This window comes from Maniola jurtina, chromosome Z (genome assembly GCF_905333055.1).
Source record: "Maniola jurtina chromosome Z, ilManJurt1.1, whole genome shotgun sequence".
In the NCBI taxonomy this organism is placed as follows: domain Eukaryota; kingdom Metazoa; phylum Arthropoda; class Insecta; order Lepidoptera; family Nymphalidae; genus Maniola; species Maniola jurtina.
The window spans coordinates 6,741,709-6,755,596 of NC_060058.1; the positions used below are offsets into that span (position 1 = coordinate 6,741,709).

A 13,888-nucleotide genomic window follows, 5' to 3' on the forward strand; every position below is an offset into this window, starting at 1 on the left:
ATGTAAGAAACAGCTTGCCACGTAAGGATTTAAAGCTTTTAATAAATTAATATAAAATATTACATATATTTTCAGCTTTACTTCGGATCTAAATTATTTATTTATCACATGAGGCTTAATCTAAGCTTCATAACCAGGTCGCAGATTTTTGTGAATATGATAGGTACCACCATAATATTAAATATTTCCTAAGTCTATCCTTGGACTTCCTTTTACTATGTTAGGTGTGTAATGAATTTTCGATTACAAACTGTTCTATCTAGGTAACTAAGTACTAAGATTTTTCCGCAAAAAATGTATCAATTGCACTGGTCGCAGTATGTTATTGTTTACTTTTTGTAAAATATTGAAATGAAATTTTATAACGAAATATGCTTAAAACGCACACTTTATGAATTTCTGGAGTGATACTTCGCCTAAATATAAAGATATAATTTCATTAAAAGCGCTATATACCGAAAATATACGCTATAAGTCCTCAAATACGGTCAATAGTTGGTAAGCTAGAAATTCATCCAAAAAGCGTATTAAAACTATGTATTTCACTTCACGAGCACTGCTGAAAATCGCCTTGTTGGTAATGTGACTGTTATTTGGTATTTTTCGTACAAATAAACTAGTAAATTGCTGAAACCCATCTAAATCCATTGAATATTTTTTTATCTTTGACAGCATTACAATTGACAGCACTGACATTAATTTTAGTGTTACTCTAGGTAAAACATTTTACTTCCAAAATATTTAATTTCGCCAGACTGTATCTAGTTAGGTATATTCTGCGAAATGTTTAATTATTATTATAATGTGAAATAATGTTGGTCTTTATAATTGCAAAATTGTGCGCCCTAAACCAGGGCAGGTATTACCTGTGGGCATTACGAATTGTTTTTAGGGTAATTAAAAGGGATAATTCTTACAGAATCTAACTAGGGCCAAAATTAATAGGGTAAGGTACAAAAAACCTTATCAGAATCCTAGGGTAAAAGCTTGAGTTAAAAGTGGAAACACTGCTTTGGCCTGACAATTTCAAATCTGACATTGATTGATGATTGACATTTGACAGTTTCTACAAAGCAAGGAAATTATTTTAGTAAATGTTAATAATATTAAATTACATTTTTTAAAATATGGTAATAATGAATTAATGAAATAATAAATAAATGAGAGATTGTATTAACCACACAACTAAGCAATTTTGTGAAAAAATAAAAAAGTTGAATACGTATTCCTCTGTGTCTCCTGATGTGATTGTATTAGTGATAGAAAAATTATCCTGCTAAAAATACATGGTAAAAAGTGTAATTAACTACATTATTTCCTGAATAATGGCTGAAATAAGCAGGTACTTTGTGTACAAGTGGTATAATGAAATGACAAGTTAGTTAAAATTACTGTGTCATAATCATTATCCTTGTTACCTGCTGTGATACATATGTATATTTTGTTTATTTTTAGGTCAGAAATATTAGATAACATACAAAAAAAGAAAGAGCAGGACAAAGAACAGCCTCCCAGCCCCAGTTTTCAGCCACAATTAGCAAAGTCAGTTGATAAGCAGCAAATTCACACCTCTGATGTCACAAATACTAACATATCAGTGACTCAGCATGTCCCTACACAACTCCTGTCTCCGCCACACGGCTCGGGTTCACCGGTCCAGTCTAAAGAAGACACCAAAGACAAGACAATAAAGGTTGCCAATTCTACAACTATAACCTTAATTGAGAACAGTAATCTCAACGGGGAGAAAGATAAAGACAATAATTATCACAAAAACTATTTTACCTTAGAGCCTAAGAGTGAAAAAAAGGATGAATGCAATAAAAATAGTATCACAATAACAAGAACTGTGCCGAAACAGTCTCCAGGCAGCAGTCAGGGAGAGAAGTCCAAAGCACCATCTAAACCTACGAAAAGGCCCCTTCAGTACTTAGAGACTCTGGCTGAGAAGGCTGGAATCACTTTTGAGGATAAGTACGAAGCGGCAAATACTTTACTGGCTCTAGATAAACAAAATAACACTTTTCGCAGACCTGAGCTTAAACAGCCCAAATCTGAATCAGAAAATCATCCACAAGGTGAAGATTATAGGTTTAGAAATCCGAAAGAAGAAGATGACAAATTACAGGTACGAAATCATTTATTGACTAAACACTTCCTTTTTCTACCTGCATTTTAAGTTTTCTTTTTTGTAACCTGCTATTTATGTTTTGTGGTGCAATATATACATACATACATACTGAGTGTAAACTCTCTATAAAGAAATTATTACTTGAGTTTGACTGCTTTTGCTTTAATCCCACATTAAATCAACAGTAATTAATCTCTCTTTGACATATTTTAAGTACCTAATTTAATAAAATAAAAGTTTATACTGCATTTTATTATAATTTCATAATGTTAGATTAGAGCATCATAATTACACTATCACACTAATATTATAAAGGAGAAAGTTTGTATGTGTGTGTGTGTATGTTTGTTACTCCTTCACGCAAAAACTACTGGACGGATTGGGCTGAAATTTAGAATGGAGATAGATTATACCCTGGATTAGCACATAGGCTAATTTTTATCCCGGAAAATCAAAGAGTTCCCACGGGAATTTTAAAAAACCTACATCCACGCGGACGAACTCGCGGGCATTCTCTAGTCTGAAATAAGTACTTATCTAAATTTAATAATTTGTGCCTCAATTAGTAGATTATATTAAACTATCTGCCAATCCTCACTTGGCCAGATTATCTCCAATCCTTCCATACTGAGAGGAGATTTGTGCCCTATAGTGAGCCGGCAGTGGGTTGGTAATGATGATGATGATATGATGATGATCCAACTATTATATAAGAAAGCTAGAGCCATCCATTAATGTGAAAAATAATGCAATGTAGGTAATCTTGCCGACATAGAATAACTAGTAATGCATGACATATACACATTATTGTCACATATTATTCAACATGTATAAACCATGACTAATCCATATACAAAACTAAGCAGATCTACATTTTTATTAGTATGTCTTAAACATAACTCTATTAAATAATAGCATTCTTTTATTTATCTGTTACTGGAATACTATGGTTCCTATCTACTATCGGGATGCGGCAAATGATTCCTGATATAGCGAGGTGTGTGGCCGGCGACAATCGTATCGTCCCGCGCATTTCGCGGGAACTCCTTTTTTATGTCATATAATCCAGTCTTTCCCAACGTGGGCGATAACGCCCCCTTGTGGGCGCTGCAGGCCTAAAGGGGGGCGGTAAGAGACCCAGAAAAAAAGGGGGCATTGTGTAGGGCTTTGGGGTCGATTTATAATTTCATCTAACTAGCTAGGAAGACTCTTAGACACCGACTTAGCCTCAGCCGGAAGAAGAACTTATAGAATTGACAACCAACGAAGAAATAAAAATCAAGTTCAAAAATGGATATCAAGAATTTTGGCTACAAAAACCGATCCCGCAATTGTACCCTGGATTGTGGTCAATTGTTCAACGATTTTTGATAGCATTCCCATCGTCATATTTGTGTGAACGTGGATTTAGTGCTGTGGCAACGCTGCTTACTAAAAAGAGAAATCGTTTGCGTGTTACCGAACGTGGCGACTTGCGGCTGTTTTTGAGTAAATTGGAACCTGATATCAACAAACTTATAGAACAGCATCAGATTCAACCTTCACATTAGTTTTTAAATAAGAATTGATTATGTTTGTTTTATTTTCAATAAAAGATACTCTGTCCGAATACTATGCGTTTCAATAATCTGTTATAAGTACTTAGCGGTTTTTAAGTATGTTTAAAAAGGGGGGCGTTAAAAAATAATTTATTCTTAAAGTGGGCAGTAGACAAAAAAAGGTTGGGAACCCCTGATCTAATACACCACAGGAAGGACTATTCACTGGCACAGAACGTCGCGTGTGATTTGCCAGACTTATTTAAAAATTCGCCGAACACAAAACTTTCCCGTATCCCGAATATTGTGGTCAATTTATTTGCCAAATACTGATTATTATCGTGTTTGCCTGAAGTCGAATCATTTGCCGAATCCTGATATTGGAGCTATACTGTTCTATAAGACAGTAAAAAATCTATTTAATTTGTCTAAATAGATTCAGCAGCAAATAATCCAGCAGCAGCAACAGCAACAGCTGCAACAACTACAACAGCAGCAGCTTCAGCAGTTGCAGCAACAACATTTGCAACAATTGCAGCAACAAGCATTGCAGCGTCAGCACCAAGCTATTCAGCAGCATCTTAAAAACCAACAAGACCAGCAGGAACTAGTGAGTTTGTATATTTTTCTTGGCTGTTTATTGCCAACCTGTTTAAGTTCCGACTTATACCTGCATACGTCTTTTTTAATAGCAATTTAAACTCAGCTTTATTCATTTTGACATATATATTTCACATATACGTAGAAAACAGGTTTTGAGAAAATGGCGTTTTTAATTTTATTTTCCTTATTTAATGTTACAGTTAGGATGCTAGTACTACGCTGTTGATTCATCGGTTTTTATCACTTTAATTCACATTTAAGATTTATCCAGCTTTTTGCGGGATGTAAAAATAAATTAAAAATCTATATTTATTGAAAAAACTAAAAAATTGTCCGCTGTCTCGTGAACCGTAATAGGTAGAGAGGGTAGGGTGTTTCTTTTGCCGCTATAATAACAAATAATAGAGATATAAAAATGGATGCAGTAAAATCTTAGAAAAATTAAAGTGTTATTTCTCGTACTATGCAATGGAACCCTACGTATGCGAGTCGACTAGTACTTGACCGACTTTTCAAAAGAAGAATGAATAGGCACCTTCTGGGTAGGTATCTATTCATTCTTCCTTCTATTCGCTCCACCTTAGGCTGCATCATCTCCTGCTTGGTCTGATTGCAGTCAAGCCCAACCCCATTTAGTTATAAAAAAATATGAGGCCCCAAACAAAAGAGATTTATTTTTGAAACAGTCGAATACCTTAACCAATTTAATGAAATAACTTAAAGTAGGTACAAGGTACACGCGTTTAATTACACGTGCCAAGATTTTTTGCTGTGTTAACCTAGTGTAAATCTAAACCACGCAAAACATTAGATTCACGTTACTTCTGTAATGAACTTATTAAAAGTATTATAACATAATGTAACAGACGATTTCTTTGAAGGTGTTTGATATACATAATTGTTTATAGTTCGATGTAGGCTTTCACTCAATGTTGCTTGTAGGCAAGTGACTTTATAGGACAGGATTCCTAGGAGTGCACGCTCTTGACGAGTGTTTGTTAGTTTGAATTTTCATTCATCCACACTAATATTTTAAATGCTAACGTGGGTCTGTCTTACTATCGATCTGTCTGTTACTTTTCACGACCTATTCGTTTAACCGATTTCAACGAAATTTGTTGTTGATTTTAACGAAATTACGGGGATGGACATGGGACTACTTTTTCTTCCGGAAAATCAAAAAGTGCCCACGGAATTATAAAAACTTAAAACCACGTGGTTGAACTCGTGGGACTCATCCATTTGGTACAGATGACATATACGGTTGTAATTTACTTTTTATCCCGGCAAGCCTTGAGTTTTTCAAAACACCTAAATCCACGCAAAGTCGCGAGTATCGTCCAGTAAAAATAGCATGCACACAGACGAGTTTAATACCCCTAAGACGTATTCACTTGCAACCTTTGATAGTGAGGATAGGGCGATAGGACAATGATAGAACAGAACAGTAAAATAAATGTAGAACCTTTAACGTTACATCCACAACGTTAAGGGTAATACATAATTATACTAAAATTGAATACACAAAAAGTAAATAATACGATGGGTTGAACAAAGTCGGACGAGGCGAGGCGCGTTCGACAGTGGCTTTTAAGTTTTAACTCGTGGCCTCACGGCATACGCCCAAAGCTCCGCTGAAGTTTGCTCACTCAGGCATTAGCACTTACTCGTATCTCTCCTTACTAATATAAGTACGTATACGCTGTACCTGCGATTACCGACCTGTTTTTAAGCAAGTTGATTTGCGCCATTTTGGCGCTGATAGCAGCAGTGAGCGTCATGTGAGCGTACTCTGAGCTATATGTGAGTAATGTGACATCTGTCAATATACAAACCGCGCTCAGATTTGCCGATGAGCGCCCGTCTCACTACCCAGACCGCAACCTCCGCACATCTTAATTACAAGTCGAAAGTACAAAGACCAAGTCGCGATCTATGAAAGTAGGAGGTGCTACTATCGTGCGTCCGAGTAATAGTGTCATCACGAAAACCATTTGACGCTTATTGTCAATTTTATTATTTCCGGCATGCTCGGTGGAGCGTTTCGAATCGGCACCAAAAATAGATAGTTTTGGTAGGTACACAAAATAACACTTTGCAAAAAAAAAGATTGAAATATTTAGTTGCAGAAACAATATCAACATCAACAGCATCAGCAGCAACAACAACAACAACAACAACAACAACATCAGCAGCAGCAGCAGCAGCAGCAGCAACAACAACAGCAGCAGCAACAACAACAGCAGCAACAACAACAATCTCAGTCTCAACAGCAGTCTCAACAGCAGCAACCGCAGCAGCAACAATCGCTACAACCTAAAACTGAAATCCAGCAAATATCGCAACAACAAGACTTGCAACAGCAGAAATTCTTGCAGGTATCTATAGTAAAGTTCTCAACTAAACAAAGCATTCAAAGCAAATTAATTAGTGTCAAGTAGATAAAATAATGGTGCCTTTAAAATAATAGTGATGTGATATGGTTTAGTTGTGTCCTTGTGAATGAGTCATGAACATGTCCCTATTTCTTTATTTTAGCTGAGCTCACACAATTTTTATATAATAGGTACATATGCTTTCGAATACTGCTTATACAATACTTACATATATGTAAATGTACATAGAAAAGTGATACCCAGACACAGTTACGTAGGTTTTCCATTTGAAATGAACTTTAGACTATGCCAGACAACTATGTCGTGATAGTCTTCACTAAATTGGTTACGTACTTTCTTTCATAAATTGGTATGGCTATGCCATAGTAATTTCTGAATTATTGTCCGTTATCTCCTCGACTATTAACTCATCAGGTCGTAAACAACCAGCCGGTTCACACGCAGCAATTCAACGTGCCTGGCATTGGTGAAATAAACCTTAGCTTCCTGGCATCCCCGCAAAACAACGTGAACTTGCTGTTCGACAAGAACCAGAAGACCGGCATGAGCGGAGAGATCAAACCGCAACAGGTCAGTTAAATCCACACATACAGAATACGCACAGATACAGACGTAAGTGGTAAAGGAACATAAGTTTGTGTGACCGAATTCAGATTAGGTAAAATTAATCGCACACATTCTCTGTTTTCGCTTCATCTTCGCGTCTTTGAAAAGATGTTTCGCGGTCATCAAACAAAAGGTTCTCTATCTAGCCGCCTCTTTTAAATTCGAGTAACTAAGCGCTGTCCACCGCCTTATTATTTGTCCAACCATTTGCGACTTTTGTGATCTGAAGCTATTTTGTTTTCAATTCTCCCTTCCAACACTAACACTGTCCTCTTAAGAAGGCGATCTGACAGGACAGGTCGGAGAGCAAATAAAGCTGTCGGTCCTGCGCCTGATCTCTCTCCGGTCATGTCGGATTTCTGTCCCTATCGGACTATGAGAGTGAGGGGATAGAGAGTGCACCCATAATTGCACACATACTTGTGTGCTACAATATCTCCCGCGCAGTTGGCTAATCTCTACGAAGATTGTCTGCGGTGGCCGAAATTCGCTTGAGAGGTCATTATTATTACTACGCTGAATAGCGCTGATTTGACGGAAATGAAGCTATTGAAGAGTGGCCGCGCTGATAGTGAAACATTGTGCTTTATAGTTAATAAAGAAAGTTTTCTTCGTCCAGATTGTCGACGGTCAAACTCAAGTGGTACAGCAACAGATAAGCATGTCGCAGCACGACTCTTCGCAGCATCACCAGACGGTCACTGTCGTCTCGTCCATGCCGAGCAGTATGGCGCAACATCAAGTGAGTGTATTTTGAAAACACATGTACTGTACATGCATAATGCCTTCGGCAAGTGCCAGCCTAAGTGTGACCACTGACCACATAAACTTACAATAATGTCAACAAATTCTACCACTGTTTAATAATGCCATCCCCACCCGGAAAAACCAGCTAGGAACTCGGAGGTTGCTCTTTTCAATTGTTCAATTACAATATTCCGACTTAGACTTAATATTTACTTTTTTTAAGCATGATTGTTGTGAAGCGGAAGCCTATAATCCAATAAAAAAATGCCAGGTAGTATAAGTAGTTGCAGTCCCGCGCCTGTTAGTCAATATCACCAAGACCCTTTGATTTTTGTATGAAAGTCCACAAAGATCAGCCAACGCTGCCCGGTAAATCTACCTACGCCAAGTGGTCCTGTTTGCGGATTGCGCTAAGCCAGGCTCTCGATTATTTTTTTTTCATTACAAGTCACCCTTTGATTGCGGTCTCACCTGGTGATAAGTGATAATGCAGTCTAAGATCGAAACGGGCTAACTTCCAAGGGGTATGGCAGTTTTATTAAACACGTACCCCTTCGGTTTCTACACGGCATCGTACCGAATCGTTTGGCGGCACGGCTTTGCAGGTAGGGCGATAACGAGCTACGGCCATAGTCTCCCAACAGACCAGATCAGAGACAATTTAGAAACTATAAATTTCAAGAGTTGCCCGTACTAGAAATCGGACCTAAGACCTCCCGCTTATGAGACCAACAATAATGATGATAACTGACACACATTTTGATGACCTTCTTATCGCAGTGGTAAGCGCTATGGTTTTATAAATCAGGGGTCCCGGAATCTGTTTATCTACACAAATATTAGGCTATCGATTTCGTTAATTTCATTGCTACGTTATGGTCCATAGGTGCAGCAACAGCAAGCTGGCATACAGCAACAGGCTACTATGCCGCCTTTGCAAAGTCTTCCACCGAACACACAGCACCCGCAGCAAATTAGGTAATCTTCATGTAACTGTTCTTTTCACCTTAGTCTCTCGCTAAGCGTTTGGGTGACCAATACATCGAGCTTTGCTGCGATTTGCTGTCTCAGATTAGCTAATTTTCTGGTGCTATATTTTTTCTACAAACAACATTGTGTGCGGTATCTGTGCGACTGCGACAGCGCGACATGCGTGCGAACAAGTGCAAGCGAGACAGATGAAAGACTGTATAAGATGGGCGATGCGATGACGAGCGATCCAGCACGTAAGTATCGCGTGCTGGATGCTATGTTTCAAACACAGCGTAGTCGTACTAAACAAAGGCCATAGCAGGTTCGTTTGTATCTTCATTTAGAGGAGCGATGGAGCATAGCACAGACAGCGCAGCATAGCTCAGTGTTGATTGGTCACCCTTGTTGTCCTTGTTTGCGTATCATTTGCCTGCTTTAGTTTATTGATATTATTTTAAGTATGTCGATTAAATTATTAAACAATTATAATGTATTGTTTTCATATATAGATAATATTTTTCAAGTAAAGCAGACGGATATTGCTAGAGTTATATATCATTATCATCATAATAAACCTATCGCGAAGTCACTACTTAGTTCTTAGTTCGCGATAGGTCGACAGCAAATCACAGTGGAAACGCTCCGCATATCGGCATATGCGCGGGTGTGGGGGGGGGGGGGGCTCCCTCCCCACCTTCCCTCGACGACCCAACTCATACCCCGATTGCCATGTCGACCTTGTCTTAAACTATGCGTTTCTTATCTTTACGCTAAAGTTTCATACTTCGCCCATCACTTAACGGAATATTTTATCTCTATTGTTCAGCGCCGAATGGGGCCACAGTCGGGTGCAGGTGATACAGCAGCCATTGCAGAACAGCACGTATCTGCAACAGCTGTACAACGCGCAAGGCCCGCTGCTGATGCCTGGCAACATAGCGCTGCACCCCGGCATCAACTCGCAACAGATACAGGTAAAGGATAACACATTACTGTGTCGGCTCGCACATCGACCAATCGGAGTAACCCACGCCTTCAATGCGTCACGCCAGTCCACACGTATGATGGCATTTTATTCACGTTCCAAACACGCATTTTCTTACACAGACAATATACTATTATAAATTACCTTTGAGACAGATGTATTATTACGTTTTTATGATAAAATTATCAACACACCATAACAGTGCCTTTAATGCTTGAACAATCTAAAAACGACACTGCACGGAAGAAAGTTACAATCAACGCGCGTGAATTGGCTGCATGTGTACGATTTATTATACAAAGCTGTTTGAAGCTCGACACTACAGAGCTTGAAACCGACGGGGTGCGATGGGAGCAGCGCGCCTCACAGTATGAAGGCGTCATACGAATCGTCACCGGTTTTTAGAAGCCGTATTGGACACGGTTCCATCGCTAGTTTCAGGGTTTTCAACTGCCAATATGTCGACTCAGTTGCATCTGTCGTGTATAAAATTAGTACCTTCAAAAGAAGAATGAATAGGCATCTTCTAAGATCATGCGTTCCACCTTAGGCGGCATCATCACCTACTATGTAGTGTGATTGCAGTCATGCGCAAGCCTATAGCGATCGTAGTACAGTATAAAGTTGCAACAGAGCCGTTTGCTCAGGTCATAGACTTATCACTAAAGATTGTATACACAAACCCGGCGATTTTTTTATGTAGTACGCATGATAAGTAACGCGCTCAATAAGCCAAGGAACGTGTGGGCCAATAAAACAATATCAGCGGAACGCCAGTACCTATGTAAATATAGGTTTTAACAACATCGAAAATTATATAACGCGCAGCATTAGGCTCCCAGCCGGGCAAATAAATTGCTTTGCTCACAAGTTTACAATTCCAGCTACAGCTTCGTGCATATAAATATTTGAATGTGATCTCATATTTTTACATACCAAGCAGGGCCGGCCCAGGGCTGCTGCGGGCGAAAAATTCGCCCCCTCAGGCAAAATTACCAACAAATATGCGCTCGCTCCGCTTGCGCTTTTTCAATTTTTTAATATTATTTGTTACTCGCTTTAGTTGTAACACTATTTATTTATATTCTGCATAGATATCAGAAATTTCCTGCTGGCTATATCAATTTGCGAGGACCTAGATTTGATTTCAGAGGGCTCTAATACGGCCTAAAAACGGTCCCCCTTTCATTTTTTTTTCAATTGTAATCAAGTTGTAACTGACTTTATTTCAGACTTCAGGTATAATATAGCCTTCTTCGAATAACAGAAAAAAAACAAAATTCAAAAAGTTTATGATGTTTTTCTACTCTGTTTCAACTTATTATTTTCCGAGAATCGCTCGCTCTTATTGGTATATGGATGGTTATTGCATAATCTTTAACGGTATGAGAAAAATCTTTCGGGAGTCTAAATTATGAGACTATATAAATATAATATGGAGATGTAAAAAGGGGGCGAAAAAATGCAAGTTAGGGGCCTTAGGAGGGCCAAAATGGAATCTCGCACCGCTGGCAAAATTGATCCGCGCCGACCCTGATAGCAAGCGTTCTGTATTATTCTAGTAGTCCACACCGTCGAGTCAACGTTAAGATTGTAAGCTTGACACACGGTGAAATGGCCCCGTTATCATATTTCAAGAGGCTGAACAATTTACGTAAGGCATTTTTCTTACATTTCGTATCTCTTTCTACTCTTCTCTCGATGGTAACAAGCATTTCACATAACATTAAAGGCTAGCGCAGATATTATAGCTGTAAACGCCGAGATCGATTTTCTTCGGATACTTTAAATATTGACCTTATCAAATTCAAATAGAATATGATTGATTGCAAAATAAATCGTTGCAAATGTTGCCATTGTCCGTAATCATTTCTCTAATTAGAATATATTAATTATTATTCGAATCGGATTATATTACATCTGCAGAAAAGTGTTAGTGGAACTTGCAGCTGTCTGCGCTGGCGTTTATGAGTCATTCTTTAAATGTCGGCAAATTCTTTTTGCGTGGGAATAAAAAACGGAATTGTTTGAGCCAGAACCTTGTATTCTTTGTAAAAGAATAACAGACCGTTTAACGACACGTGACTGAGAAATCCCAAAAGGAAACATTCCATCAAAGTTCATGTAAAATGCGAGTTCGATAACAACGTTACACAAGAAGTAATAAGTCGAAATTCCAAAAACTCACGATCAACTGCAGCGATTAGCAAATAATATTTCCTGTTACCTGCTAATGAATTCCTTACTTAAAAAGTATACAGTACCCTTGCAGAATGAAGTTGCGGAGCTGGAACCTGGAGTATAATGACAAGGCTTGTACCTCGTAGCGACAAAATCCATCACTATCGGCCATTTCTTTATTATCAAGTGAGAGATCGCCAGTCAAGGGCTAGGTTGTCATCGAAAATAAGCTGGCTTGATTAAAATGTTGGGAATATGCTAGGATTTAGAGAAAGATGTTTATCCTAAGTCCAAATCCGATGATTTGACACTGGTCTTAAGTATATTATAACTTAGTTTACGTGTCAATTTGTCCGTTGCAGGTAATAGCGGCCGGCAAGCCGTTCCAGGGTAACCAACTAGCTCCCCACATGCTGACTACGCAGGGCAAACAAGTTCTACAAGGCCAAGCTGGTGAGACAAGTGAAAGTTTATTCTTTGCCTTTTTCCAATTATCACATAAACTTCAACCTTTATCTTGCTATTATTTATTTTGTTGTATATAAATTATATATTTAATTATATTCTCACTAGACGTCTCGTTTTAATGACATAAATGAACTGTTACATTTATAATACTTTTTTTTTGATATATGTATATCATTTTCTAATGGGAATATTCACATTACAATACAAAGTATTTCAAAGATACAACTTGAATTAGACTAGAAACCTATCCATTGTGTGAATGCTCCCAATTATTATTGTTTTAGAAGAAAATATATCCCGTTACTTAGATTGTTACCAGCTAAATCGTCACAGTAATTTAAATTCAGCTTAAATCTTTCATTTACTGATAGTATTTGTTTGTATCTTTCGTAATAGTAAACTATTATTTTCTGATTTCTTATAGTGGTACAAGGAAACAAATTGAAGTGTGAACTGTAACACTATTCAGTTTACAGTTAATTTTACAGGTCTCACTACATATCAGGAGCAAGGTTTATAAACTGTTTGACATGACTTTCGTTTTTCTTTCGAGTCTCGTGATACGTTAAACATGTGAATGTCTATGTCTTGATTTTGTTAGGGGGTTAAGTTTTTATTTATTTATTTTGATTGGCAATAAAAAGGTATGTACATTTTGGCAAATCACCGGTCTTCAAGGAAAGAAAAATACCTATTCGATAAAAGCAATTGCCCCTAATATAAAAAGCGGTAAAATAAATAAATGATTTGATTTGATAACACTAGTATGGCAAGTACATGAGCCTTAAACTTATAGGCTATGTGATAAGTCGTGGAGTCGCAAGCTTGTCATTGTCATTGAAAAGAAACTTAATTTTCATCTTTAATTGTGTAAGAATTGCACGCAATATTAGTGGTATTTACGAATAAAAATTTTCAAGAAAAAAATATTTATTTAGTTTTGTACTTACTAACAGAACATGCAAATCTTTTTCATATTGAAGAGTATGTAAGCCAATCGTCTCATCCGAATAAGCTCTTATTTGTATTAATATCAGTTCTCAAAACTCAGACATCTTTCTTTGTTTGTTTATTTACTTGAAGCAATGAACACAAGGGCCGCATCGTACAGAACAATTTGGATGTGTTTTTAGCAAAGGATCTTGCCACGCTATTTTATTCACGCTTCAGACTTATAAACCAAATAAAGATAATTTCTATTTCATTTCGGGCTTTGCCAAAATGTACTTAAATTATAATTAAATTTATTTCGGGCTTTTTC

The 13,888-nt window shown here is 37.6% G+C and overlaps 1 protein-coding gene across 2 annotated transcripts in view; it reads left to right on the forward strand.

Moving 5' to 3' along the window:
- The window catches only part of LOC123880106 (polyhomeotic-proximal chromatin protein-like), a 42,834-nt gene that overhangs the window by 9,338 nt on the left and 19,608 nt on the right, over positions 1 to 13,888 (forward strand). Inside the window, exons 1-9 of one of the 2 annotated variants that reach the window (XM_045928022.1) lie at positions 1,145 to 1,342; positions 1,456 to 2,128; positions 4,106 to 4,279; positions 6,396 to 6,650; positions 7,083 to 7,238; positions 7,894 to 8,016; positions 8,908 to 8,999; positions 9,820 to 9,967; positions 12,522 to 12,612. In XM_045928022.1, the coding sequence (XP_045783978.1) occupies positions 1,326 to 1,342; positions 1,456 to 2,128; positions 4,106 to 4,279; positions 6,396 to 6,650; positions 7,083 to 7,238; positions 7,894 to 8,016; positions 8,908 to 8,999; positions 9,820 to 9,967; positions 12,522 to 12,612 (1,729 nt within the window). In that variant the 5' untranslated portion in view covers positions 1,145 to 1,325. Of the gene's footprint in view, positions 1 to 1,144; positions 1,343 to 1,455; positions 2,129 to 4,105; positions 4,280 to 6,395; positions 6,651 to 7,082; positions 7,239 to 7,893; positions 8,017 to 8,907; positions 9,000 to 9,819; positions 9,968 to 12,521; positions 12,613 to 13,888 lie in introns of those variants that run through there. The other variant, XM_045928020.1, reaches the window with a different exon arrangement.